Raw genomic sequence first — 27426 nt, forward strand, 5'->3', positions numbered from 1 at the left:
AGCATATACATTGTCACATTAAAAAAAAAAAAAAGACTGCTGAGAATCTTCCTGGGTATGGGCTGAATCCAAAGATCAATTTGGTGAGAAGTGATATTGACTCTCTTAACATATAAGCATGATATATCTTTATTTAGATCTTTTAATTTCTTCCTTAACAATTGGGAATGGGCTGAATTCAAAGATGAATTTGGTGAGAAGTGATATTGACTCTTTTAATATATAAGCATGATATATCTTTATTTAGATCTTTTGATTTCTTCCTTAACAATATTTTTTAGTATGCAGTATATAGTTCTTGTGCATATTATGTTAAATGTATCACTAAATATTTTGTGGTTTTGATACTATTGTCAGTGATATTGCTCTGACATTTTTATTCTCCAGTTGATTATTGGCAATGTATAAAAATACAACTACTTTTAATATATTGACCATGTATATACTTATGTGTTCTCCAATCTTGCAAAATTTAATTATTAGTCTTCAGGACTCTCTGCATTCATTAATTAAGCTTTCTGTGAATATAGGCTGTTTTACTTCTTCCTTTCCAAACTTTAGGCCCTTTCTTTCCTTCCTTTTTTTCTCTCTTTTTGTTTTGTTTTCAGGTCTTACGGCAATGGTTGTGACCAATGTAGTAAAATGCTGATTAGAAGTATTGAGAGCAAACATATTTTTCTTATTCCCAATCTTAGAGAGAAAACATTCATCTTTTGCCATTAAGTTGATGTTATCTAGAGGTCTTTTGTAGATGCCCTTGATCAAGTTAAAGAAGTTCCAGTCTATTCATAGTTTGCTGAGACATTTTATCATGGATGAGTGTTAAATTTTGCCACATTTTTCTTCTGCATCTATTGACATAATCATATGATTTATCACTTTTATTCTGTTAACGTGTTGGATTACATGGATTGTTTTGTAAATGTTAAGCCAGCCTTGGATTCTTGAAGAGAAGCGTCACTTGTTTGGGATGTTCATCATGTTAATGATTAAAATTTTGTTACATCTTTTTATGTTTATGTTCACAACACATAATGTGCTATAGTTTCTCACAATATCCTTGTCTACTTTTTTACAACTAGTTTTTTTTCCTCACAAATTGAGTTGAGAAGTGTTCCCTTCTCCTCTATTTTCCGTAACAGATTGTGAAGAATTGGATTTTTTTAAATAATAAAATTTCTAATGATGCCATCTGGGCTTAGAGTGTTTTCTGTGGGAAGTTTATTGATTTATTAATATATATTAACCTGTTAAAGATTATATACACATGTTGCCTTTAATAGATATCAGGTTGGTTAGAAATTCAGTTTATTCAGTGTCCAATTTGCTTATTTGTTTTTCTAAGGAATTAGTCCATATTATCTAGGTTATTGAATTTGTCAACATAAAGTTGCTCTCGATATTTGTTTATTAGCTTTAATATGTAAAGGATCCTATAGCAATGACTCTTCCCCTTTTTCACTCCTGATGTTGATGGTGGTGCTCCCTCCTTTGTTTGTCATCAGTTTAGGCAGAGTTTTATCAATCACATGGACCTTTGAAAAGAACCAACTTTCTGTTTCACGGATTTACTCAATTGTTTGTCTATATTCGTATACACTGGATTTCACTGATTTTCATTCTTTCTTTTCTTCCACTTACCTTGGATCTCACTTGCTTCTGCTTTTCTAGATTTTTTAATTTCTTAAATCAACAGTTCTCAAAGTTTTTGGTCTTAGGACCCCTTTAACTCTTAAAAAGTATTGGGAATTCTAAAGAGCTTTCATTTAGTAATATATACTATGAATATTTATTGCATCCGAAACTAAAAATGCTTTTAAACATAATAGACAATCACACATTTTATTAGCCATCCGAGAGATAATGTGATCAAACATTATGTAGCCTCTGGGAAACTCTACTGTACACTTATCAGGAAATGAAAGTGAAATGGTAAATAAAATCTTTTTTTCTTTAAATTTTAAAGTGTTTTAACCTCATAGACTGTTTCTGAAGGGATCTCAAGAGACTTCTGCAGGTTTCTCCAGACCATACTTTGAGAAATGCTATCTTAAGTCATTGATTTTTACATGTTCCTATTTTCTACTCAAAGCATTTAAAGTTATAAAACCCTAAAAACATTTGCTGCATCATGCAAGGTTTGATATATTGTATTTCTACTATTATTCAGTTCAAAACTTTTCTAAATTCCTTGGTGATTTCTTCTTTGAATTATGAAGTATTTGGAAATGTGTGGTTTCATTTTCAAATATTTGATAATTTCCCAATTTTTTTGTTATTTATATCTCATTTAATTCTGTTTTGCTCAGAAAACAGACTCTATCATTTTAATTCTTTTAAATCTATTGAGACTTGCTATAAGGCCACACATATGGTATATGTTGGTGAATCCTCCATGCATACTTGAACGTGTATTCTGCAGTTTGGCGTAGTGTTAAATAGGTTGACAATTTCCTTTAAAACATATATATTCTTTCTGATTTTTTGTGTATTTTTTCTATTATATTTTGTTTGAGAAGATGTATAATCATACGGAGAGAGACATTAGGATATCTCCAACTCTAATTGTGGGCTTATCTGTTCATCTCTTTAGTGCTGCCAGTTTTTGCTTCATATATCAGAAGGGCTCCTATGAGAGTACAACCCATAAGTCTTAAGGAATAAACCTTTTTTTACTTAAGAAATAACTTTTTCATCTTGGTGTTATTTCTTGTAGATTACTTTGGGATTAACATTCCACTCCAGCTTTCTTCTGATTCTTATTTTCATGATACATCATTTTCCACACTGTTTTTTGAGCTAGCTCTTTACAATTAAAGAGCATGTATGGTAAAAAGAACATAATTGGGCTTTGAATTTTATTCCGCTTAACAATCTCTGCCTTTTATGTGCAATGTTTAATCCCTTTATATTTCATATAGTTAGGAGTATATTAAATATACTTTCAGTTCAGTTTAAGTCTACCATAATGCTATGTATTTTCTCTCTTTGCCATATCTTCTTCATTCTTTTTTCTTTCTTTCTGTCCTTTTGGATAAATGGAATATTCTTATTATTATCTATTCCTCTAAGTTTAAATTTTTTTAGTTGCTCTAGGATTTATAATAACCCTTTTTAACTTACCACCTTCTACCATTTGTTTATATTATATAACTTCATGGATAATGTAATAAACTTAGAACAGTATACTTCCATTTATCTCCTACATTATTTATGTGACTATTTAAAAATTTTTTACTTTTACATACGTTAAAATAGCAATACATTGCTATCATTTTACTTCAAGTAGTCTATTATTATCTTTTTGTTTGTTTGTTTGTTTTGAGTCTCGCTCTGTCGCCCAGGCTGGAGTGCAATGGCACGATCTCAGCTCACTGCACATCTGCCTCCTGGGTTCAAGCGATTCTTCTGCCTCAGCCTCCTGAGTAGCTGGGATTACAGGCATGCACCACCATGCCCGGCTAATTTTTTATTTTTAGTAGAGATGGGGTTTTACCATGTTGGTCAGGCTGGTCTTGAACTCCTGACCTCATGATCTGCCCAAATCGGCCTCCCATCAATTATCTTTTAAATAAATTAAGGCATTAAATATAAATATTTTACATTTGCCATTTACAGGGTTCTTCATTGCTTAGTATAAAGTTCCCATCAGGCACTACTTTTCTTCTACCAAAATAGATTGCTAGAACATCTTTTATTATATAAGCCTAGTAATGAAATATTCTCTTAGTGTTTTTTTTTATTTGCTGGGGGGAGGCAGAATATGTATTTATATAACATTCATTTTCAAGGGATATTTTTGCTGAGTATAACATTCTATGTTAATCCTTTTTATTTTTTTTTTCTATCACTTTAAAGTTGCTATCTGATTGCTTCTGACCAGCATAGTTTCTGACGAGAAGGCATCAGTCATTTTTACCACTATTCTTCTGTGTAAACATATGTGTTCTTCTTCTGGCTTCTAATAAGATTTTTCTTGTTGCTTGAAGTGTGTTTTCTGTCCTAATATTTCTTTTCTCTCTTGTGACTTGCTTTACACATATATGAAATCTTTTGATATTTTTGATATTTTTACAGGTACTCTTGGGGCTCTGTTTCTTTATTTTTTCAGTCTTTGTATGTGTGTACTGCAGTTTGTATCACTTCTATTGAATTATTTTCTAGTTAACTTTTTCTTCTGTAATGTCTAACCTGATGGTAAGTCTATCCAGTAAATTTTTCACTAAACATGTACATTTTTTAGTTATTCAATTTCCTTTTGGCTATTTTATAATTTTCCTCTGTTGATATTATCCATTTGTTTCTTGCATGTTCATGTTTTCTTTAAATCCTTGAACACAATTATGATATGTATATTTCAAATCTTCTTGCCAATGTCTTCATTTCTGGGTCTGTTTGTATTGAGTGCTTTTTCTCCTGGTTATGGACCACACTGTCTGGTAAAGTTATAAATTTAGGTCACACATTGTGGATGCCACATAACTGAGCAACTTGATTTTGTTGTTTGCCTCTAAAGAGGGTTGAATTTTCTTCTGGCAATCAATTAACTTACTTGGAGATCATGCTGATTTTTTTAGACTTGCTTTTCAGCTTTACTATACTCTTTCTGGAGTGGACTTTATTGTAGGAATACACTTAATCCTACTTCCAAACTATGGCTTTATGTGGTGACTACCGAATGCCCAAGATATTCAGCGAGGTCTGTCCTCTGACTGGTCAGAACTCAGATATCCCCAGTGCTATGTGAGCTCTGGCATCTCCATTGAACTCACTGTTCCCCTGCGGTTTTTCTTTCCCCAGCAGCTGTTCTTTATCCTACTTTCTCTCTGGAACCTCTCCCTGTGCATATGCAGCTTTCTATGTAGCCAAAGACTTGAGGACTTTTCTATGGACATTCCTGGAGCTCCTTTCCTCCACAAATCCTTTCATGTTATTACTTAGCTTAGAAAATCTCAGTTGTTTTAGTAATCCCAAACTCCAGTCTCCCTCCTCAGTTCAGCAAGACTGTGGTGGTCGGCTTGGGCTTCATCTCCTTGTTCTTCAGCCCAGGAGGGGTCTCCAGGAACAAAGCTGAGGGTATTATGGGGTTGATTTCATTTGATTCCCTTTCTAAATTATCTCAGTTTATCTGTTTTCCAATATGTAAAAACAGTTTTTTCGATATATTGTATACTCATTTATGGAAGAAAGGCTGTCCTTGTTAGACCTGGTTTTCTGTTAATCTAACAGCCTCTTTTGCTTTTCAGCATCTGTGTATCCTGCTTTTGTTCTTCATCTCCCAGCAACCCATATCCTTTCAGACCACTGGGTGCTCAGGACCCACTGTGTTTATACAGATCAGAATATATATATATTTTTATGCTATATATATTCTAATATACACACACATATATGTGTACATATATACACACATATATGATATACAAGTATATCATAAGTATATACAAGTATACATATACAAGTATATACAAGTATATGATATACATATATGTGTGTATATGCACACATATGTATACATGTATATGTGTACATATATTCATACTTATATAAAGTATATAAAGTATACATACTTGTGACCCAAGACAAAAATAGCAAATTCAACCTTCATTTCAGGGGTTGGAGGTTAAAATGATAGATTTCTATGGTAGAAATATTGCATTGTTATTTAGTGGGCATTGTGGAATGGTACTGTTTCTAAGCATTTGCTCATATGCACTCCTGAGTTTTCAATTAATGTGACCTCATCACCTGCAGATATCTCCTGCTTCCATAAAACTACTCAGGAAATATAGCCAGCCTAAAATTTCTCTTCTCTCAGGCCCTTTCTTCAAAAGCAAGGTTCTTGAGACATTTTTCTACACATTCTGGGTCTAAGAGAAATTTGGTCCTAGGAAGTTGGCTTGAAGCATGAAGCATGGCTCTTTTAACAGAAATTTCATTTGGCTGATGCCCCTCTTACAGTAAAAATCAAAGACATACGCATTTGGGAAGTTTTCTGGGGTCTTCTCATGCCAGTGTGGTGTCATAGATGACCAAGACTGACACTTCTTTCCTGTGGTGGTGGTGGAGGATGTGCCTCGGTAGCTCTGCCCATCACCATGGTAGCACTCCTGGACCACAGGAGTAAGCTCAGGTGGTGCTGAAATTAAAATAAAAGAAATCAAGCTTAACAATTACTGAGAAAAAAAGAAGCGTGAAGCAATTTATGACAAAAACAGTACAGTAGCCTCTGAGAATTATGACTGTTCTCTTTTCTGTATTAGCAGACAGATTAACATAAAAATAGATTTATAGCATTTTAGAACATTAATAAGTTCTTAGTAATATTTCATTTAAAACCTGGGTGGGAAAGAACAGACAGAGTACTTAAAATTGGAAACTGCACTTATGTGCAAGCTCTTTTTTATGGATCTCTACTGAGTGTTCATGAGAACACGAGGGCAGATGAGAGGAGGATGCATTAGGCAGTGCAGACTGTGAATGGTGAGTGGCTGTCAGTCGGGGGCAGACATGAAACCTTTGCACATTTCTCTAGATCCTTCCCCAAACAAAGCCAAAGACCAAAGCTTCTGGGTGATAGGGCAGGAGATGGCCCTGCGTCTAGGACTGCAGGCAAAGATCCACAGCTTCTCAGAGAGTGGTGGAGCCAAAAATCTTATTCCCTTGGAGAAGTTACAGGGAATCCTCTTGTGCCCAACATCCTGCATTGCAATGAAACAGAAGCCTACTACTCTTTCTTTCCAAACCCACCACAGGTACAAGTTTCATCAGAAGGAGGCAAAAGAACACTGAAAAATCACTGCTTTCAAAGCCAAGCTGTGCTCAACTGGCCTAAGAGGGAGGTAGGCCAGGGAGATAAGTATTCTCCTATGTCCACCAAAAAGTGAGCACTCAGTAACAAGAAACAGCCCAGTGTCAGTGGGGTTAGATTATGTGTATGAAGATATCTCCTCTGTAGTGCAGGCATGCAGTGACTGCTGAAATCTGGAGAAAACTCTTCAGCACCCCAGGCCCCACTCTAAGCAAAAGATAGAAGCAGCACATCACTGGAGGAATTTATATCTGTTTTGCACTTAAGGTAAAGCTAGCAATCCCAAATCCCAAATTCAGTTAAACTAGTGACTACATTGAGTCAATTATCCACAACATATATTTGCAAGAGAAGGGTGTCCGTTTCAAAGTATAAATAATATTTACTGTAACCTCTACTGTTCTTCTATTTATAATGTCTGGTGTTTGATTAAAGAATTACAAGACACACCAAAAACCCAAGGGAGGAAAAAGCCACTGTTGAATAATAAAGCAATCCAGAGAAGTCAGACCTACAGAAGATGCCATCTGGAAGCTATCAGATTGGGATTGTGTGATACCTACATTAATATGTTAAACGATCTTGTCGTAATGGTGGACAATATGCATGGATAGGTAGAGATTTTCAGCAAAGAGATGGAAACTATAGAAAAGAGTAACATGAAAATGCTAGAAAAAAAAGTCACAACATCAGAGATGAAGAATTCTTTCAGTGGGCTGAGGAGATGACTAGACACAACTGACAAAATAATCCATAAACTTGGAAATAGTTACTAGAACTTATCCAAACCAACACACAAAGAGAGAAAAAGAGTTACTGAAAAAAAAAAGGAGAACAAGCTTACAAGATTTATGAAACATGAATGTTCTAACATGAGGGTACTTAGAGTCCCAAAAGGAAAATACAGAGAGAGAAAAGTGAAAAAAGAAACATTTGAACATATAATGGCTATGAATTTTACAAGGACAATGAAAATTGACAATCTAGGCTGGGCACAGTTGCTCACACCTGTACTGTCAGCACTTTGGGAGGCCAAGGTGATGGATCGTCTGAGGTCAGAGTTTGAGACCAGCCCAGCCAACATGGCAAAACTCTGTCTCTACCAAAAATACAAAAATTAGCTGGGCCTGGTGGCACATGCCTGTAGTCCCAGCTACTCAGGAGGCTGAAGCAGGAGAATCACTTGAACCTGGGAGGTGGAGGTTGCAGTGAGCCAAGATTGCGCCACTGCACTCCAGCCTGGGTGACAGAGTGAGGCTCCATCTCAAAAAAAAAAAGAAAAGAAAAAAATCAACAATTTATAAATCTAGGAACTCAGAATATCTCAAGCAGATTAAACACAAAGAAATTCGTAATAAACACATCATAGTCAAACTGTTGAATAACAAAGATGAGTAAATCTTAAAGGTAGTCAGAGAAAAATGACCTATTGAAAACATAGGAACAAAGATCAGATTTCCAGTCAAACTATTTAAAACAGAAGATAATGGAACATCATCATTAAAGCGTTGCAAGGAATGAAACTCTCAACTCAGTATCTATGTTCAGCAAAATTACTTTTAAAAACTGAAGGCAAAATACTTTTTCAGACACTGAAAATCTGAAAGACTTCAACAGTAGCAGACCTGTGCTACAAAAAATGCTAAAGGTTGTTTTTCACAGAAAGAATCTGACACCAGATGGAAATTGAGATCTACCCCAAAAGATGATAAGCACCAGAAATGTAAAATAAATAAAGAAAGAAAATATTTAAAATAGTTTTATTCTTAATCACTTTAAAACACAACTATTAGGGCAAAAATAGTGTTAATATATTGTGAGATCTATGACATAGTAGAAGTAAGCTTCTATTACAAAGAGTGATAGTGTAGCATTTTGGGAGGGTGGAAGTAGAATTGCAATGATGTAAGGTTTTTGTATGTCAAGTAGAATTATATCATTTGAAGGTGGAATGTGAAAAGTCAAAAATGTATATTACATTGTAGAAAATACTAAAACCATTAAAAATTAATGTAATAAGTAAGTAGTGGATATAAACTCAATCTGAATGAAGGCAGAAAAAGATGAAAAAAGGAACAAAGTTTAAATGGGACAAAAAAATAACTAACTTGATGGTAGATATAAATTCAACTCTATTAACAATTGCATTAATGCAAATGGTTTGAACATCTCAATTTAAAAGCTGAGATAAATTTAAAAGATACAAATTTAAAAGATATATCATACAAATACTAGTGAAAATAGAGCTGTAAGACTGTATTTATATCACCATAAAGAGAGTTCAGAACTTCAGAAGAAGGAATATTCCCAGAGATAAGAAGAAACATTACATAATGATAAAGGAGTCCTTTCATCAAGAAGACATAACAATCCTAAATAAATATGTGCCTAACAACAGAGCTTCAAAATATAGAAAACAGAGTTACGATCTAAAAGAGAAATAGCCTAATAAACAGTTAAAGTTGGACACATCACCATTCATCCTCAGTAGTCAATGAAGGAGGAGACAATCAGTAAGGATACAGAAGAACACCAGCAACCAACTTCACCTAAATGACCTTGAGGGAACATCCCACCCAACAACCACAGAAGACACATTCTTTTCAAGAACACATGAAACATTCACCGAGATGACTATATCCTGAACCGTAAGACAAACCTCAACAAATCTAAAATAACTGAAATCATATAGGGCACGCTCTCTGACCACAATAGCATTAAACTAACAAAGCTACTGTATATTGTGATGACGCCACTGGTGTACAAAAATAAGGAGAGCACTTGGGCCCTCGCTAAGCTCTCATACCCTTGCTTACCTGTGGGATCCAATGGTTCCGTGGATACTGGGGAGGACTCACAGGACGGTATCTTACAGTACTCCCACCGCACTTGGCTGTTGGTTGTATAGCACCATGGGGCCTTTTCTCCATCAGGATTGCGGCAGTAGTTTTCATCCAAATTTCTGAAAAAGAAGTGGTTGTGAGTTTAGTTTTCCAAAAAAAAAAAAAAAAAGTCTGGGGAACCACACTTTGAGAACAACTGTTATGGGAAAAAACGTGCTAAAGTTCATTTCCTTTACTTATGACTAGATCAGTTTTTCTTCGAGAATACTTTATCCTGCATTCCTATAGTAACTAAAACTAAGGCAAAGTCAATGGGATTTCACATTCCATAGCAGCAGAATGAGACTGGAGGGGACTTACTTGCAGGGAAAGTTTTCTGGTGTCCTGTTATGTGTGTGAGGGGTCTGTGCACTCCAGCGCTGACAGGTGTGCCCAGACACGGTAACAGCCACATCCCCACGATAGTTTTCACCTGTTCCCTTCAGACACTGGTAGGTGGGACCAGAAGATGGTGGAGGTGTTGCTTGAATGGGAAAAATAAATTACAATGAATAATTTTTTTCTTTTTGAGACAGACTCTCACTCTGTTGCCCAGACTGGAGTCAGTGGCACGATCTCAGCTCACTGCAAACTCCACCTCCCAGGTTCAAGTCTTTCTCCTGCCTCAGACTCCCAAGTAGCTCAGACTATAGGAGAGTGTCACCATGCCTGGCTAATTTTTTTGTATTTTTAGTAGAGGTGGGGTTTCACCATATTGGCCAAGCTGGTCTTGAACTCCTGACCTCGTGATCTGCCTGCCTCTGCCTCCCAAAGTGCTGGGATTACAGGCATGAGCCACCATGCCCAGCCCTACAATGAATAATTTTAAAATAGAGAACGCACAGATGGATGTTAAGGAGGATGGCTGCAGGGTGCTCTGGCCTGCTTGTCTTCTCCTCAGCCTCTCTTGGAATTTGGCACTTGAAAATTGTTTCATGTTTTCTGAAGAAATAAATTTAGTAGCATCTATGCCTGTGAGACCCTTTCATGAGGAACTCCTTCAGGGAAAGACACTTGGGTAGATGCTTCTTTCTATGTTCTCTTTGCTCAGTTCTTCCTACCTGGTAAGTATCAACACATGTCACCTTCCACCCTGAATTCTCACATACACCAAAGGTCCACTCTATTTCCTGAAGAATAAATTATTCACTGAGTAGACATGACTGAATGGCACCCAACATTCCATAAAAGCCAAACAACAGGGAAAGAGTCCATGGAAAGAAGGCAAAAAACACCTCCAAGGAAAAGTGTGTGCATCCAGAAATCAAGACATTCTTGAGGAAAAAAAGAAGATGACAAAAAGAGAAACTGAAAAAAAGAGAAATTGATATTCACACAAAGGGAGAATGCCTGAGGAACTTCCGCTTTCGAAGGACACGTGTCAGAGGAAAGGAGGGGAGGCCAACCCTCACTGAACCCTTTTTAACCTTTCATGCCTGTCTTTGTCTTAGTGTGTAATCCTTTGCTTCAAATTCTCAGAGAGGAAAATATGATAAAATTGTTTACTCCACATCATTTCTACTAGGTCTGCCATTTCATCTTCTCCTCCTGAACTCTTCCCCACCCCCACCCCTCACCCTCTGCTCCCCAAGTTGGAAAAACTAGACACCCACAGACCTGAACATTGTAAACAAAGACACTCTTTGTTTACAAAACAACTATTAGAACTCTGGTTAAAATGAAATTCATGTGTCAGAGAGCATGGGTCTGATTTCCTTTTAGCACAGAGAAAAGTAGAATAGGACGAACAACACCCAAAGCCTACATTTCAGTGAACTTCTGAGGTGGAAGTTTCAGATGCAAAGAAAGAAAAATATGATAAATGGACACTCTGATCAATCACCTACAGTAACCAATAACCATAACTGTTTTAAACCAGCAATAAAATAAAGACCAATAACATCCCATAGGACTCGTAGGTCACTTTTCAGAGGCTGCACTCAGGCACTGACACGTGTTTTCTTCTGATTTCAAGAACAGGGCAGGTCAGAATCCTGGAATCTGGGTGTGCACCATACTCACTGCAGCGGGGGATGTCACAAAGTTCCCAGCGCTTGTTGGGGTCGGTGGTGAAACACCAAGGCCGTGGCTCCCCATCGGGGTTACGACAGTAATTCTTCTTCAGGTTCTTGTTTGGAAATCTGAATGGACAAGAAATGTTTTAGTAGCATGGAACATTTACGTTCATGGATGAGACTCTTTTTCAAGAGCAAACATTGAGCACCTGCTGTGTGCTAGGCACAGTCGGGCACGGAGGAGGTAATTGGATGAAGGCTGTGTTCAGAGACGGCAACTAGGAAACAAGGCTGGCCCCGTATTCTAAGGACTTTCTTTTTCTGTTTTGTTTTTAGAGACAAGGTCCCACTTATTGCCCAGGCTTGCCTTGAACTCCTTGAACTAACTCAAGCAATCCTCCCGCTTCTGCCCTTTAAGTAACTAGGACTACAGGCATGTGCCACCATGCCCAGCTGCCAAGCACTGTTTTGCTAACAGTTTACATGTGTAAAAATCACTCAACAGAATCAGTGACTTTATCATTTTGGCTATCTGGAAAACTGATGTAAGCAAACTCCAGTTATTCAACCACAAATAATAGCAGTCTTTAAAATGCAAAGTGCTCCCTGACTAAAGATACTCATCTAGTACCTAATAGAGCCAAGAAATGGGCATCTTCATAGCTTAAAGGAATGGTCCTTCTGATCTACCAGGCTCTGCTCCCACCAGCCTTGAAGCTTAGAAAAACCAAGAGGAGAAGCTGTGCTCCTGCAAGGGTCTCACCATGCAGTATGGGCTGGATCCTTCCTCAGTGGGGCCCAGTGGCTAGGGCTGTTGGATGCACTCCATGCCTGGTGGCCCTCTGCACTTATTCATTCCCTCTCTGAGATTGTAAATGCTTACTAGGATGGAAAGAGGAGCCAGCAGTGGCTTAAGCAATCCTCTTCTCCTTCTGGTTTCCTGGAAGTGACTTTACCCAGTTTTGGACCCTTAGGCCTTTCCTGTATTTCTCCTTTGAAGGAAAATGGCAGCTGCTGTGTTTTAAGCTAGCGATTTGGAGTGGGAGGTGTACAAATTCAGTAGAGCTGCTTTCCACAGTGGAATCTGTGGCTCAACCTCATTTCTGCTTTCTTGAAAGCCCTGGTATGGCCCTGTAGTCATTATAGAAGGAAGAGAAAGACCAGAAGCGACTGTGGAATGGGAGGTGTTTTCCAGCACAATGAATGTGAAATAGAATACTCACACAACCTTATTCTTGGAACCATCATGACTTTCTAGAGCAAGAAGCTTATTGTCATTCTAAATTCATGGTCCCCTTAGAGAATCTGATGGAAGTTATGAATCCTCATTCCAGAAAAATGCACTGATGTAAATACACATAAAACATCAGGGATTCACAAATCCATGATATCTGCTCATTGGTCAAAGGTTAGGAGACTTGAATCTCATTGGTGCGAAGGGAAAAGAAAGACAAGGAGTAAAGAGAAAAGAAAAATATTTGGGAAATACACCAGCAACATGTGTGTGTGTATTTCTCAAGACAGATGTTAATGTATTCATACCCACATTAGTGTTTGAATGTGTGTGTGCATCAGCTGAGGATCTGGTTATTAAGCAAATCAGATTCAGAGGGTGTGACATTCTGGATTTCCAACAAATTCTCAGAAAACATCCCTGCTGCTGACCCATGGACCACATTTTGAGCAGCAAGGATGTGTATTTCACTTGCAGTCTTGTGGGAGGATGTTAGCTTTGAAATTAAAAACATCAGGCGTTCACTTCTTGAGGAATGCTAAAATATCTAAATAACAGCAAATGTCTGATAGAGCTGCAGAGACTTAAACGTGGAATGTTTTTCCCAGTGAGACTTACTTGGAAGGAATGTATCCGTGAGCGTGTGGGCTCTGAGAGTCCCAGGCCTGGCATTCCAGTCCAGACATGGTCTTGGAAATTTTGCCATCATAATTTTCTCCACTGCAATGCATACATTCATCTGGACAGAGTGGGAAGGAAGGACAGAGAGGAAGAAGAAAACTGAAATGGATGAAGCAAAATAGACAGTAAAAACCAGAATCCTACTCACTTAAGTGCGACTTGCCCCTCATTCCGATGTAATTCACAACAGGCACTTGGCAATAAAATTGGCAATAAGGATTCAGGATTTTCTAACATAATCCAAATGTCATTTTCCTTTTAAACCGTAGCATTCACATATTTTAGTCAATACCCCCTCAACTATTGTAGTCGTGACCAAACGCAGAATTTCCATGATGCCATGTCCTTAAACCAGGATGCACAGGCCAGTGGGGAGCCAGGGGTGCATATATTCTCAGGAGTCTACATTTTCCATTAGGAGTTTTCAATATTTGGCATCTTCATTTCAATAATGATCTTTACAACTTTGTATGAAATTATTCTGATCATTCCATTGACTGCTGAATGAGCTGGCACCTTCTCAGGGTTTTAGTCTGGAGTTTTTATTTATGCTCATGACCTCATGGAGAACAATATTCACCTGAAGTGACAGCGCTTCTCTTTTTATATTGTTGAGAAGCATGATTGGCTCTTTTTGCAAAATTATTTGCAAACTTAAACTTTGATTCAGAATTATTGAAGTAACATGGTGAGGCAGGGTAATATGTGACTTAAATTTTATGGAGTACTAAGGAAAACAGGGGCAGACTTAATATAAAAGTGATGCATTGGTGGCACTTAAGGGCAAGTACCTATGACATGGTGTACAAATAAAGGACCCCCGTGATTCAAGTAGGTGGAAGTGATGTTGGAACTGAGTTATCACACAGCACCACATCCACACTGTCACACAAATCTCACCTTTATTCATTTCCTTTTGCACTAACAAATGTAGCCAGAAATGTGAAATGAAGACAGTTTTTTCAGTAGGATTTTTAAAAAATTTTTTAGCATTGACCTTTGAGGTGCACTATTAAATTGGTCAGTCCATGAAAATAATGGATTGCTGATTTGAAAACTGGTTCCTTGTTTAGCTTCAGCAAAACAGCAAAGTTTACCGCATCAAATGTGTATTGTTTATTTGATTTTTATTGATTTTGTTGTTTTATTTTAACTACTTAATTGCAAATCTGTCTTGGGGTTAACACTCTGTAAGAGTTTTAAGCATAAGAAGTTTGTACTTAGAGTTTAGATTTAGTTTTATATTTGTACATGTTGATACAGTATTTTAATAAAAATAATTCAGGTTGACTGGGCATGGTGGCTCACGCCTGTAATCCCAGCATTTTGGGATGCTGAGGCAGGCAGATCACCTGAGGTCGAGAGTTCAAGACCAGCCTGACCAACGTGGAGAAGCCCTGTCTCTACTAAAAATACAAAATTAGCCAGACTTGGTGGCACATGCCTGTAATCCCAGCTACTTGGGAGGCTGAGGTAAGAGAATCGCTTGAACCTGGAGGCGGAGGTTGTGGTGAGCCGAGATCGCACCATTGCACTCCAGCCTGGGCAACAAGAGCAAAACTCTGTCTCAGAAAAAAAAAAAAAATTCAGGCTAATTCTGGGGGTCTGAACAAAGTTTAGCTCCTTTCTGAGAGGTGAATACATTACTCAATTATTAATAATATCCTTGTGGGAAGGGGCTTGGCAACAAATTATTTTACAGGGTGAAGGGCAGAAATGAAAACATTTTCTAGAGCCACTCCTGACCTTCACACTCGGGAATGTCGCAGTAGTCAAATCTCTCTTCTGGATCAGTAGTGTAGCACCAGGGCCCCTGCCCATCGTTGTCTGGGTTCCTGCAGTAGTTCTCCTCCAGTCCCTCTGAAGGGTGTGTAGCAGGTGAGAATCTGGGGAGGATGGAAAAGAAGCACTTAGACTATGTTCTAAAAATCAGCTTGCTATTAGCAAGGCAGAAGGAGACACTCTTGATTCCCATCTGAGATTGTCATCCAAATGCATTTCAGCTGGGTGCTGCAGCATTTGCGTGGCCAGATTTTCAATTTCTCTATTGATAGGCTGCTTCTGGCACAGTAGCTAATATTACCATTGCTACTGTGACAGCCAAGGCTTTGACAGAGAGTCAAGGTATTTTTATTGCACAGTCAGGAGAAATATAAAGGCCTCAAAAGCCTGCCATGGTCTTAATTCATTCCAAACACCTGCTTTTGTCAGTTACCTTTCTCCCTGTAAAAATTCTCATAGTTAATGCCGTTTTGTCCATGTGAACTATGTGCCAGGAATTCCACTGACATCTTTCTACACATTCTCTCTTTTAGTCCTAATAACAAAAACCATTTGAGGAAGGTGTTATTATCCCTGTTTTACAGAAGAGAAGACTGAGTGGCAACGTAAAACAAAACAAAACAAAACGTGCCTAAGCGTAAATAGCTATGAAGAAGCAGATCAAGAATTCAAAGTTGATCTGTCTGATTCCAAAATCCTAGTTTTCTCTGAAATGCAGCTTGAATTAATGGGGGATGGAGGAGGGAGTTAAGCTTATTTCAGTTCTAGAGATGAGTTGCTGTGTAGAGACAACCATTTAGATGAAAATCACAAGACTTACAGTCTATAAAGGCAGATTTTATTTCTGGTTCTTCTGTGAACCTATTTGGGGCAACCTCACCCCCCAAGACCTCAGTTCCCTCATAAAGATGAGCCTAGACTACCTTGTAAAAAATGGCCCAGAGTGTCTCCATGGCCCTTGATAGTCCCTGACTTCGCCATTTGGTTGAATCAGTTTTCATTATCTCATGGGGAATATTCGATCTGCTTGTCTCATAGGGATATAGCAAAGGCAATTTCTTGAGTGTTGTGGGAATGGATAAAGGTGAGTAACAGGCACTAATTTCCTATTTGATAAGCATCATTACTGAGAACTTAATGCCACCTAACACCAAACTGGGAAAAGTACAAAAAATGCACTAAAATAAATAATAGGCAAGTTGCGAGATTTGAATTTCACGTATCTTCATTTTCATTTTTATATTTTATTTACTCTTTTGCTCCACAATTTGAGTCAAACATGTGATGAGAGTTCTAACTCAATATGTTTACGTCAGTCCCAAACATAGTCATCTTTGGTCTTTTCTCAGATTTGGCCTAAAACTCATAGTTTCATTGATTTTGTTTTTAACTAGGCATTCTTCTATGTCCTAGGTCTTCGAGAAACCTCCATACCCAAGGAAAAATAGAAAGTAACCATGTTCTACTATGGTGCTATAAATAATTGAACATCGACATCAAAAAGATTCTTTCTGCTTATTCACATATTCTGGTTTGAATTAAAAGTGATGAAATTATCCTAAATACAGTTGGCCCTCTGTATCCATGGGTTCCACATCCACAAATTCAACCAACTGTGGATGGAAAAGACTTGAAAAAGATGAGATAAAATAACAATATGACAATAAAACACAATACAAATAAAAACAATACAATACAACAATGATTACATAGCATTTACATTATATTAGGTATTATACAAGAGAATGTATGTAGGTTATATGCAAATACTGCAGCATTTTATATAAGGGACTTGGGAAGCATGGATTTTGGTAGCCACAAGGGTCCTGGAATCAATCCCCCGCAGACACAGAGGGACAACTGTACAGTAGATGAACACAAAGATGAAAGGGAAAGTCTTACTTAGGTCTGTGGGGAGAAGTGGAACTCCATTTTTGACAGGTGATGCCGGTTCTTGTTTTGGACATTGTCCCTCTGTAACTCTTTCCATTCCCAGTCTTGCACTCTGAAAGATACACTGAAGGGAAGTCCACACAGTGGTCAGAGTCTTTCACAAGACACCACATGAAGGTCTGCACAGCACAGTCACGTTGAGAGAAAGATCTCATGCACCAGACCCCTTGTTTCTGCTTTCTAAAAGATCATCTTTTGTATCTGCAAAAAGGCTGCAGTAAACCGAGCCATTCCATACTTTGATTCATATATTCAAATGCTACTTATGAGCTCTCTGTGGATCCAGCCCCACCAGGATGCTGGGGACACATGGGGCACAGTGCAGCCAGGGGCTTGGCCATCATGGAGCTCACGTTCTAGTGGAATCAGGCAGGGGGGTTACAGGAAATATTCAAGGAAACAATATGAAATGAGATCACTTCATGATGATGCATGTTACATACCTGATGAGACAGAGTGAGAGAATGGGGAAAGGGCTTTTTAGATGGGGGAACGGCAGGCTTTTCAGAGACTGAAAGAGATCCAACCCACTTCTATATTTTCAGGCACCCAGTGATATGAAAAAGTGCCACACAGGGCTATAAAACTGTGGTCTACTGTAAATGGTTTGCAGTAAAAGTTCTCAACCAGCTCCACTCAACCAACTCACCAGTTAGCCAATGGGCCCTCTCTTGCCTTTAAAACAGTCTGGTACCCACCTGGGCCCACATGCAGCTGGCAGGTGTTTGCTAGTGTGCCCACCCGTGTCTGTTCCCCCCACATGAGTTATGTGCTTACAACGAGTCATTTCTTGGCATTTTCCAACTTTTTTACAGTTATATTTAATTAAAGATGATCTAAACTGAGAAATGAACGTGAAAAGAAACAAAGCTCTTTTTTGTTTGGTTTTTTAACTAAATTAAATGTTTTTAAGGAGTTGAAACATGAATCATTTAAAAAATTGCTATCAAATCCATGGAGGGCAACCCACTCATATAGTTGACTATAAAGCTTGAGGAGGAACTCATAAAAAATCTAAAGGTTTTACACATTCAGATTGATTAATAAATGTCGAGATATGGTCCACTTCAAAAATAAGGAAAGTGATGATTGTAGATGTTGCACTAGAGCATAGTTTATGCAGGAAATGCACCAGAGACCTTCTACTGGTGACCCCATATTCAAAGAAAAAAAGCCTCTGCTCTACCTCAAAAGGTGTCAGGTACACTTGTGTTTTCAATGAAAATATAAAATGTTTAAGATATATTTGAACCATCATTTAATGTTACCTAGTCGTTTTTTAATTCACTGATCCATCACTTGGGGAAAGTACTCCTAACATACCTACAGCAAACTAATGCTTTTAACCCAATACTACGTATTATGATTGCAAGTACATCTTCATTGGGAACGCAATGCTATGTGTTATGATTGCAAGTACATCTTCATTGGGACCTAGTATTACAGTAGACATAAGATACTCATCAAAAGTGTAAACTCAAGGTACTTTGTGAAAGGGAGGTCTAGGGGTCAAGGAAGATTTGCAAAGGAGGTGATGATTGGGCTGACACCTAGGAGACGAGAAGGAGCTGGCACAGCAGGACAAAGGTGAAGAGGGTCCCAGGCAGGAGGGCGTGTGCTTGGAGTGGTGAAGGAACAGAGGTAAGGCCAGTGTAGAAAAGTTTAGCAAGCCAAGCAAACAGCAGCCGGGGGTTACTTAAATAATGCCGGGCCCTAGCACATTTGGAAAGTCTTTGGGTCTTATTTTAAGGGCACTGAGAAGGGCTTTAAACAGGGCAGTTACATTTCTAAGAGATCATGTGTACAGCTACAAGTAGCCCCAACCAGTGTTGATAGGGTCTTGGACTCGGTGAAGGCAGTGTGGCTAATGGCAAGTGGCAGAAGTAAATGTGATCTAATACTGTTCCTGGCAAAACCCTGGCAGGTAAGTTAGCAGCAGGTCAATATCCCACAGCAAAGAAACAAAGACCAAAAAAATGACTGACTTTTGACTTTTCGCTTCTCTTTTGTTTGTATGTACCCACCAGAGTTTGTATAACCTTTTGCTCCCTTCTGTCACTTTGAAAACAAGCAAACTAAGCCTTCAAACTTCAGACTTCAAACTCAACCTACAGTCATTCCCATGTTCCTTCTGGTTAACAATTTACAAACGACATATTTAAATGTTAGCATTTTGTAGACATAATCAGGTTTTTTTTTTTAAATCTGGTACAATTAGGTGATCCTATTTACTTTACTGCTTGCTTGCTACTTGTAAGAACTAATAACTTCACCAGATAAAGTTTAGATTTAATCTGTACTTTAATCTCAAGAATTAGAGATAAACAGTGGTAAGGAAGAAAGTACAATGCCTACAGCTAATGAAACCGAGGAAGATGAGTTAATGCATAGAAATAATTCCAACCCAAATAAATACTGTTTAAAATGCGACTTGGAGTTTTGCCATGATACTAGACACAATATGGCAAATCATCCTCGAGACTACAAGAACTAAGGTGTTTCCAGTCCTCTTTAACACCTGTGATGCAGAATATTTGGAGAGCTAAATTGTTATTATTAACGGTCTTAATACCTGGCCACCAACACAGTGTAGGAAACAGTTTTTAAAGTGTCATACATCCCTTCAAATCTTCATACGTTTAATGAAACATTTGCACATCTAAAAAGGCATGCAATTTCTATTGAAATCCCATCTGCCTCTTATTCTAAACAGTGGGACTATTGACCCACATTTTAAAATAAATTATAGAAAAGGAACTGTAACTTTTGCACATTTTTAAAAGACAACATTTAAGAAATCTGAGAAAAATATAGACCATGTCTCCCAAAATGTGAGGAAGAATAAAAATAAGATTTGTGTCCCAATCCAAATGTTTCTGAGGATTAAAACACCTCAGTATTTCTATTTTACAAGACTTCGTCCAGACAATAGGGCCCAAGGACCATGGTCACCCTGCAGAATAAGAAGCCAAGATCAAAAGGAATGCTTAGACTTCCCATCTCCTTGTTAAATATAAAATAATATTAAAAAAATCTTATTTTGAGGGTCATAGAGGTAGAAGTGATTTTGTAAATCCAGTCGTTTCATGTTTTGAACAACAAAAAAATTAAACCCAAGAGGTGAAGTAATATACTCAAGCTGACATGGCTAGTTAGTAATCAAATCCTGTCCTAACTCAGAATTCAATTTTACGACCCCATAGTGCCTTCCTCCTCCGATCTCATAAATTAAAGATAGAATAGACAAGGAGGAAGAGTGGGAGGATGGGGAGGACAGAAGGAGGAGGAGGAAGAAAATGTACTCACCTTTCTTTTCAAATAAAACGACATCTCTCATCCTAAAGACTATGGAGGACTTCCTGTTTTCAGCCATTATCACACATTGTTGCTCTTTACTGTGATATTGGAATGACCTGCAGAAAAAAGCAGGAAATCCAGTAAGTATTTTTCTTTATTTAAAGAAAACAAATATTTATTAATAAGTGATGTGATACATGCTAAAGATCATTGAATCTCTTGATGGACCAGGGAGTTCAGAACTGCTGCGTCTCAGTTATTTGGGCATGGCATCAATGAAGTACTGAACAAAATACACCAATGTGGCAGTAAATCTTCTTGTCTCCTGCCCCTACCTTCCCTCCCTCATAATTTTCTCTTTCTTTTTGTTTCAACTGCTTTACTTCTTCTTTACTCATCCTCTTAATTTTTGTTTTTGGGTTGGAAAGAAGCAACTCCAGTTGCTTTGAACCCATTCCCCAAGGTATTCCATCTCCGTGACCTCCCAACTCTGATCAGTTCCCCTGAACCTCTGCTCCACATTCCACCTCGCCCTGGCCCCTGACCCCTCCCCTCTCCATCCTGTGGTCCTGCCGTGGGTGCTCAGTCTGGCATCCATAGCTACCTTCCCAGGCCCATCACCTACATAAAGTCTCTACTTTAGTCAACTTGATCTCTTAATGGTCCCCCTGAGAAAGTGCAGGGCCGCATCTTCCCCTGCCTGCCTGGTGCTTGTCAAGAGCTCTCTCAACTCCAAACCCAGCTCAGTTCCCACCTCCTCCCTGAGCCTTCTCTAGCTGCCTCAACCTTAGGCACTGTTCTTTCCTCTGGATCTGGGTAGAGCATGCATTGATTATGCCTGTACCTCACTTGGGCTGTCTTTTTTTTTTTTTTTTTTTTTTTTAACATTATTGCAGTACCTCACTTGGACTGTCTTTTTTTTTTTAAAATATCCAGTTTCTTTGACTACACCTTAAATACTAAAGGGCAGGCACTGGATCTTGTAACTGTAAGTCATTGCTCAGATCTATCTAGGACACTTTCATTCACATGATCCTCAACAAACATTTACTGATGATCATGTTAAAAACTGGAGCTCAGAACAATAGCTGCTAATATTTATGTCCGGTGTAGAAACAAATAACTTCCTTTTAGGGTATTTTTCTAACAAAGACTCCAATAAACCTTAACAAGAAGCTGTTAGTATGGCTTCACATACTTTGAGCAAATACAGTTCCAAACTCTGATTCCATCAATTTCTCTTTCCTCTTAAATCGTCAATAAATTTGTGAGTAAATTACTTGCCATCCGAATTACAGATTTCTGGGTAGGTGCAACGACAGTGGAAATACCTGCAGGTGAATTCTTCCTCCTCCTCACATTTTGCTGCACATTCTTCTATGCTTCCTGCCCCCAGCTGCTTCTTAGTGATGCTGAACAGTGAAGCCCCCTTGGTATTCACATAGTCATCCAGAGGCTCTCCTTGACCTACAGGTGGGAGATCCAAGTGGAACAAATGGTCAGGAAATCAATGCCAATGTCTAATTGTCATGACTTCCTTTGAAGCTATTTGGTTAGCATTAACCAAATAAAACTTGCTGTTTACTGGAAGTAGAATGGGTAGCTATGAATCAAATGTTTAGTTAAGAACACAGAATCGGGCCTGTGGATATAAATAAAGATGGCAACAAAAGACACTGGGGGACTGCCAGAGAAGGGAGAGAGGGAGGGAGGCGAGGGCTGAAAAACTACCTATTTAGTAGGTATTTAGCTCACTACTTTGGTGATGGGATCATTTGTACCCCAAAGCTCGGTGTCACGCAATTTAGTTATGTAACAAACCTGCACATGTACCCCGACTCTAAAAGTTGAAATTATAAAACAAAGAAAAACAGTTTCATTAACAGATTGCAAGATAGTAAAAGATTAACTGGATTGATAAACAGGTTAGAACTATGCAACCACTATGTTACCACATTAATGGAGATAAATCCTTAAATAAGAACAAATTCTATGTTTGCTATCGATTGTGCCATGTCATGAGAGAAGAGTAAGGCACCACCAGTGGCAGTTGTGTTACCAAGATTGATGTTGATTTGTTCATCCCTGGGTAGAAATGGAACTTGGAGGCCATTGTTTGATTTCTTACCATATGCGCTTTGGTTCTGACACTGTCACTTTAACTGGTGGGGGGCATCCTCTGAATGGTCCCTCCTTGAGATACATAAATTTTGGTGCATGGATGATGTTGGAAATACATAAGAACGGAACTAAATTACGTTGCCACCTCGGACAAAAATTGGGCAAAACACTGGAGGGTAAGAAGCTCCCCAGCAAAGAAGGCCATTTGTGTACTGGGCTTCCTACAGTCACACAACACTACTAATTGGGGAGAAATCCGTTTTTCCAAGGTGTTGACAGGTATCTGAATTTCGGAGGAAATTGTAAAAAAGCAGAACCTGGTACAAATACTGGTCTTGGTTTTTCTTTGAGATCAAATCTGAGACAATGAATCTGTCTGAAAGCTGCTTTCTGCCTGGTTGTGGCAGAGGGTGGCCAAGGGGGCCTCAGCTGTGCTCCGACCACGAGGCTACAGAGTGTCCCCTGTCCTGAGGCTCTTCCGGACATCTGGCTGAGCTTTGGCAGCTCTATCCTAGCCTGGAGATGCCAGCTCCATCCTTGGCACAGAATGCTAGTGATTTTCACAGGGGTGAGAGGCCAAAAGAGGCTAATAAAATGAAGGTAGCCAAGCTCCACGGAATTAGACAACAGAACAACCTTGACCACTTTGAGAGGTGTGGTGGGGGCCGCAGGCAGAGGTAGTGGGTTACAGAGTGACTAGGAGAGCAGTGGAGGCGGCAGCAGGAGACAAGCCTGACTCTGAAGACAGCGAGCCCTCCAGGGAACATGCGGTCAGGGGAGGTTCTGAAAGATGGCACACTTCAGAGCGCATTGGTTTGTATGCTGATGACAGGTATCCAGTAGGAAGGCAAATGAACAGATTCTCATTCTCAGAAAGGCCGGTCCTGACCTCCTGAGGGTACACAGAGCACAAGGGGCAGGACAGGGAGGGGGATGCCCCCTCATCGATTCATGCAAAGTCCTAGGCCAAAGTTCCCCTGCTCCCCACCTCTGGGACTTTGTCCTTCCTCAATTTAAGATGCTTCAGGCTGGAAAAATGGATTATTGAGCAGGAGTTGGCTGATGCATTCTAAACCCAATCCACCAAAAAGCACTTGAGAGATGTGTCAAAAGATCACAAAGAAATAGATGCTTTAGGCCCGTATCCATGTCTTCACCCTGCACTTTCTGTCAACTTGAGCTCTCATTTCCAAGACGAGTTGTGTTTTGGTTACTTCTACAGCTCAGAGTGTGACTTCAAAACACACCATAAATCCACAAAGTGTGTCCTACAGTGAGTTAAGTTAAACTTTCTGAAGAGTTTTTTTAAAGTATAGCAGAGCAGGCTACAACTGATGTTCAAAAAAAGGAAAACTTACATTTATTTTCCCCTTCAATTAAGTTACCTCTGTGTCGTGTTATTATGCTTCATAGCACATTGTTGCTGAGGTCCCCTCCCCAGCTCCTGTTCCTAGGAAATATCCCAAATCATAATCACACATTTTTCTTTTTAATTTGAAATAATTTTCCCCCATTTTTTTTTCTCTTATTCACCTCTAGGACTCATGTGGCAATAGGATTTGATAGGGCTTATTTGCTGGCAAGGAAACATCAAACAAATCTTTTAGTGGAAAAATACATTTATATTATAGGTAAAATGCAGATGTATATTGCTACCGATGCAAATGTATTTTATTAATGCTGTGAGAATTTCTTCCTCACTGTGGTGTGTGAATGTGTATGCATATTTGCATGTGTTAAAGACTTAGTAATTCATGAAATGGAACATGTTTCTCCACTTCCCACTAAGCATGGCTGTAAAAGAAACTTTTTCCTCTCCCTTGGCATTCCAACATACTGGAAAGATGATATATCCACAGAAAGCCTTGCTTTCCAAAAATGAGAGAATGTGCCCCCTAGGTTGGTTAAAACATATGCTAATCCTGTGGCAGAGAAGTTTGATCTAGCCTTTTGGTGTAGCCCGCTGATTAAGTTCATAGTGATCTATGTTCTAGTTTCCATGGGCTGAAATATAATATTCATACCCCTCAACACACATCAATTTCTTACAAAAATTTGTTTGTTTAATTTTCTCCTGCTCTGTATTTTCTTTGATAGTTCCTTGAATGGCTTCCACTAAATTCAAATGTATTTGGCTCTAAAGTGCAACTTGTAAAATTTTATCTGGTAATTTATAGATTGAATTTCAAGTATGTATACATTATTTACATGAAGAACTACTAGCAAATCGTATGATTCCGTTTGTGTGAAATGTTCAAAATGGCAAAGATATAAATACAGAAAGTAGATTAGTGGTTGCCAGAAGCTGCAGATTGGGGGTAACAGCTAAGGAGAATGGAGTGCCTTTTTGGGGGTATGAATAGTTTAAAAATTTATTCTGATGGTGGCTGCACAACTCTCAATATATTGAAATCCATTGGATTGTATGCCTTAAATGGGTGAATTCTGTATGTTAATTATATCTCAATAAAACTTTTTTTTTTAAAAAGAAAAAGAACTACTAGAACATGTTTAGAATATTCTTTCAAAGGCTTAAACAAAGCTGAAAAGTGAGAAGAGCCCTAGATTCCTTCTGGGAAACCTGGCTTAAATCCAGGTTTCTTTATTTTCCTGATTTGAGAATTTGGTCACTGAGCAAATAACATGATTTTCCTAAGTCTAGATTTCTTTGTTTATAAAATGAGGATGAATATGCCACCCTACCTATACCATGAGCTAAATAAGATATGGTTTGTAAAGAACGCACACTCACACTGACATTTACACACAGGTATGTATGTATGTATAAAAATGTGGGGACCTAACCCAAGCACTAAGTGAGTATTTGTTGAATCACTATCTGCATATGGCATCTGGCAAATGGATGCGTGTAATTTCTCCAGGGATAAGAAGCAAACGTATACCTATGGAAAGCCTTATTCAGGCCATAACAAAGAGAGAAATGCTGAGTCCCCGACCCCACCGCCACCATGAACTGGTGAGGCAACAGAATATATTCAAAGAGATATTTCATTGCTTTAACTTGCAAGTAAGGGGAGCATGACACCATAACAGAGATGATATAAATTAATCAAACTGAGAACGAGGCGAAGAGCTTAGCCATCCTTTGCATAGCTACATTGGCTGTTTTTCAATTAGACCAGCCATTATGTGGGGGCACTCATTTAGATTTGAAAAATCACCCATTATTTTCTCTGCCCATTCATTCCAGCACCCTGACAATCTTCACAGGAAAATTAAACTTATTTCTTGAAGAATTCCTCAATCTTATACAAGATTTTCAACTGGGAGTTTCATGAATCAAAAATTAAACGAATTGCACATAAAGCCATGGCATATGTATTTTTACTACACTGTGGGAGAAAAAATAATTATTACGATTAAAAAAAAACTATGTCTTACCTGATTTCAGAAATAAAAGAAGTAGAAGAACCACTTCCTTATGTTCCATTTTGGGACTGGCCAGCAGTGCCCAGAAAGTGTGTCCCAATCCCAGGATGTTGTTGACTTACATGAGAGTAAACGAATCCACAAACCAGATAGTCAAATTAAGTTAATTATTCTCTCAGAGACCCATGCCACTGCCTCAGCAGGGTTCAAACATTACCTTGAATAAAAGGTCCTTACAAAATGTTTGAGGGTGGAATCTGCAATAGATGCTGGGAAGTGGTGAAAGCCATCTCCCCCCTCGGCTGCTCCATGCTGCCCTCCTGTGTCCTTACTCCTTCCCTCACCCCTTGTACTTTAGCTCTCGCAATTAGTCTTTTTTCTTCCCCTCTTCTTTTATTCCCCTTCTTTTGGAGAAAATAAAATCATAAAAGTATCTCACAATTGCTGGTACCTTCCACGACGAGACCCTCTGCCAAGCACTGCACCTTCAGAGCCTCCCTCAATCTTCCCAACAGGCAGTGCTGTTCTCATACCTGCTGTTCCAGGCATGGGGCTGAGGCCTTCCCCCGAGGTTGTGTGGCTACCCAGGGCTGCAGCTGATAGACACAACCCTTTCAGGTCTTAGATGACAGGCTTAAGTTAGGTGTAAACATTAATGTCTCCACATCCTACACCAGATGACATAGAAATTACAACATAAGTGAAAATATTTTATTATCTTCAAAATTTCTTTATTCCCAGTGAATTCACATGTTTTCTGTAATTATAAACTATAAGACATCAATCTTTCACCCAAATGAACATATGGCATATTATTATATTCCCATTCTCATGAAATAAAGCAAGAGTGGTAGCATTCAGTGAAAAGCATCTATGTCAATTTTAAATGTTGAATCTGTACTTTTCCTTGACTTAAGGTTAGAGCGACCAGGTAGTACATATGCTTTAAAACTTCTATTTTAGTGTTCAAAGATATTTAGGAATAATTCAATTGACCTCTCTATTTTAGATGTGAAATAAGGACCAGAAAGCATCATTCCTCTTTCCAGGCAGTGAAATTCCTTCTTATTCATTAACTGGGAAAAGAGTAGAGGTGGGAGCCCAGTGGTCTTGGGTGGAATGTCCTGCGGAATTCCCTGGGATTGAGGAACCATGCAGAACCCTCGAGAAGAAACCACGTTGGGCAATAAGAGGGCGGCCCCATGTGAGGGACAGGGGGGACCTAATCACATTTCCTGATTTCCTATTTTAGCCTCACTC

At 38.6% G+C, this 27426-nt stretch overlaps 2 protein-coding genes across 2 annotated transcripts in view; one reads left to right on the top strand and one right to left on the bottom strand.

Annotated features, from left to right (window-relative positions):
• Positions 1-26270, bottom strand: part of PLG (plasminogen) — a 50243-nt gene extending 23973 nt beyond the window's left edge. The window contains exons 1-10 of the mRNA XM_005551498.3: positions 26179-26270; positions 21987-22122; positions 20665-20771; positions 17308-17422; positions 15370-15509; positions 13561-13681; positions 11716-11834; positions 10015-10177; positions 9628-9773; positions 5980-6139 (exon numbers count right to left, since the gene is read on the bottom strand). Of these exons, the coding sequence (XP_005551555.3) occupies positions 5980-6139; positions 9628-9773; positions 10015-10177; positions 11716-11834; positions 13561-13681; positions 15370-15509; positions 17308-17422; positions 20665-20771; positions 21987-22122; positions 26179-26227 (1256 nt within the window). The 5' untranslated portion in view covers positions 26228-26270. The remainder of the gene's footprint in view (positions 1-5979; positions 6140-9627; positions 9774-10014; positions 10178-11715; positions 11835-13560; positions 13682-15369; positions 15510-17307; positions 17423-20664; positions 20772-21986; positions 22123-26178) is intronic.
• LPA (lipoprotein(a)) overlaps positions 1-27426 on the top strand; it is a 260670-nt gene that overhangs the window by 39381 nt on the left and 193863 nt on the right. The gene's annotated exons all lie outside the window — the stretch shown is intronic.

Source organism: Macaca fascicularis, chromosome 4, assembly GCF_037993035.2.
Source record: "Macaca fascicularis isolate 582-1 chromosome 4, T2T-MFA8v1.1".
In the NCBI taxonomy this organism is placed as follows: Eukaryota; Metazoa; Chordata; class Mammalia; order Primates; family Cercopithecidae; genus Macaca; species Macaca fascicularis.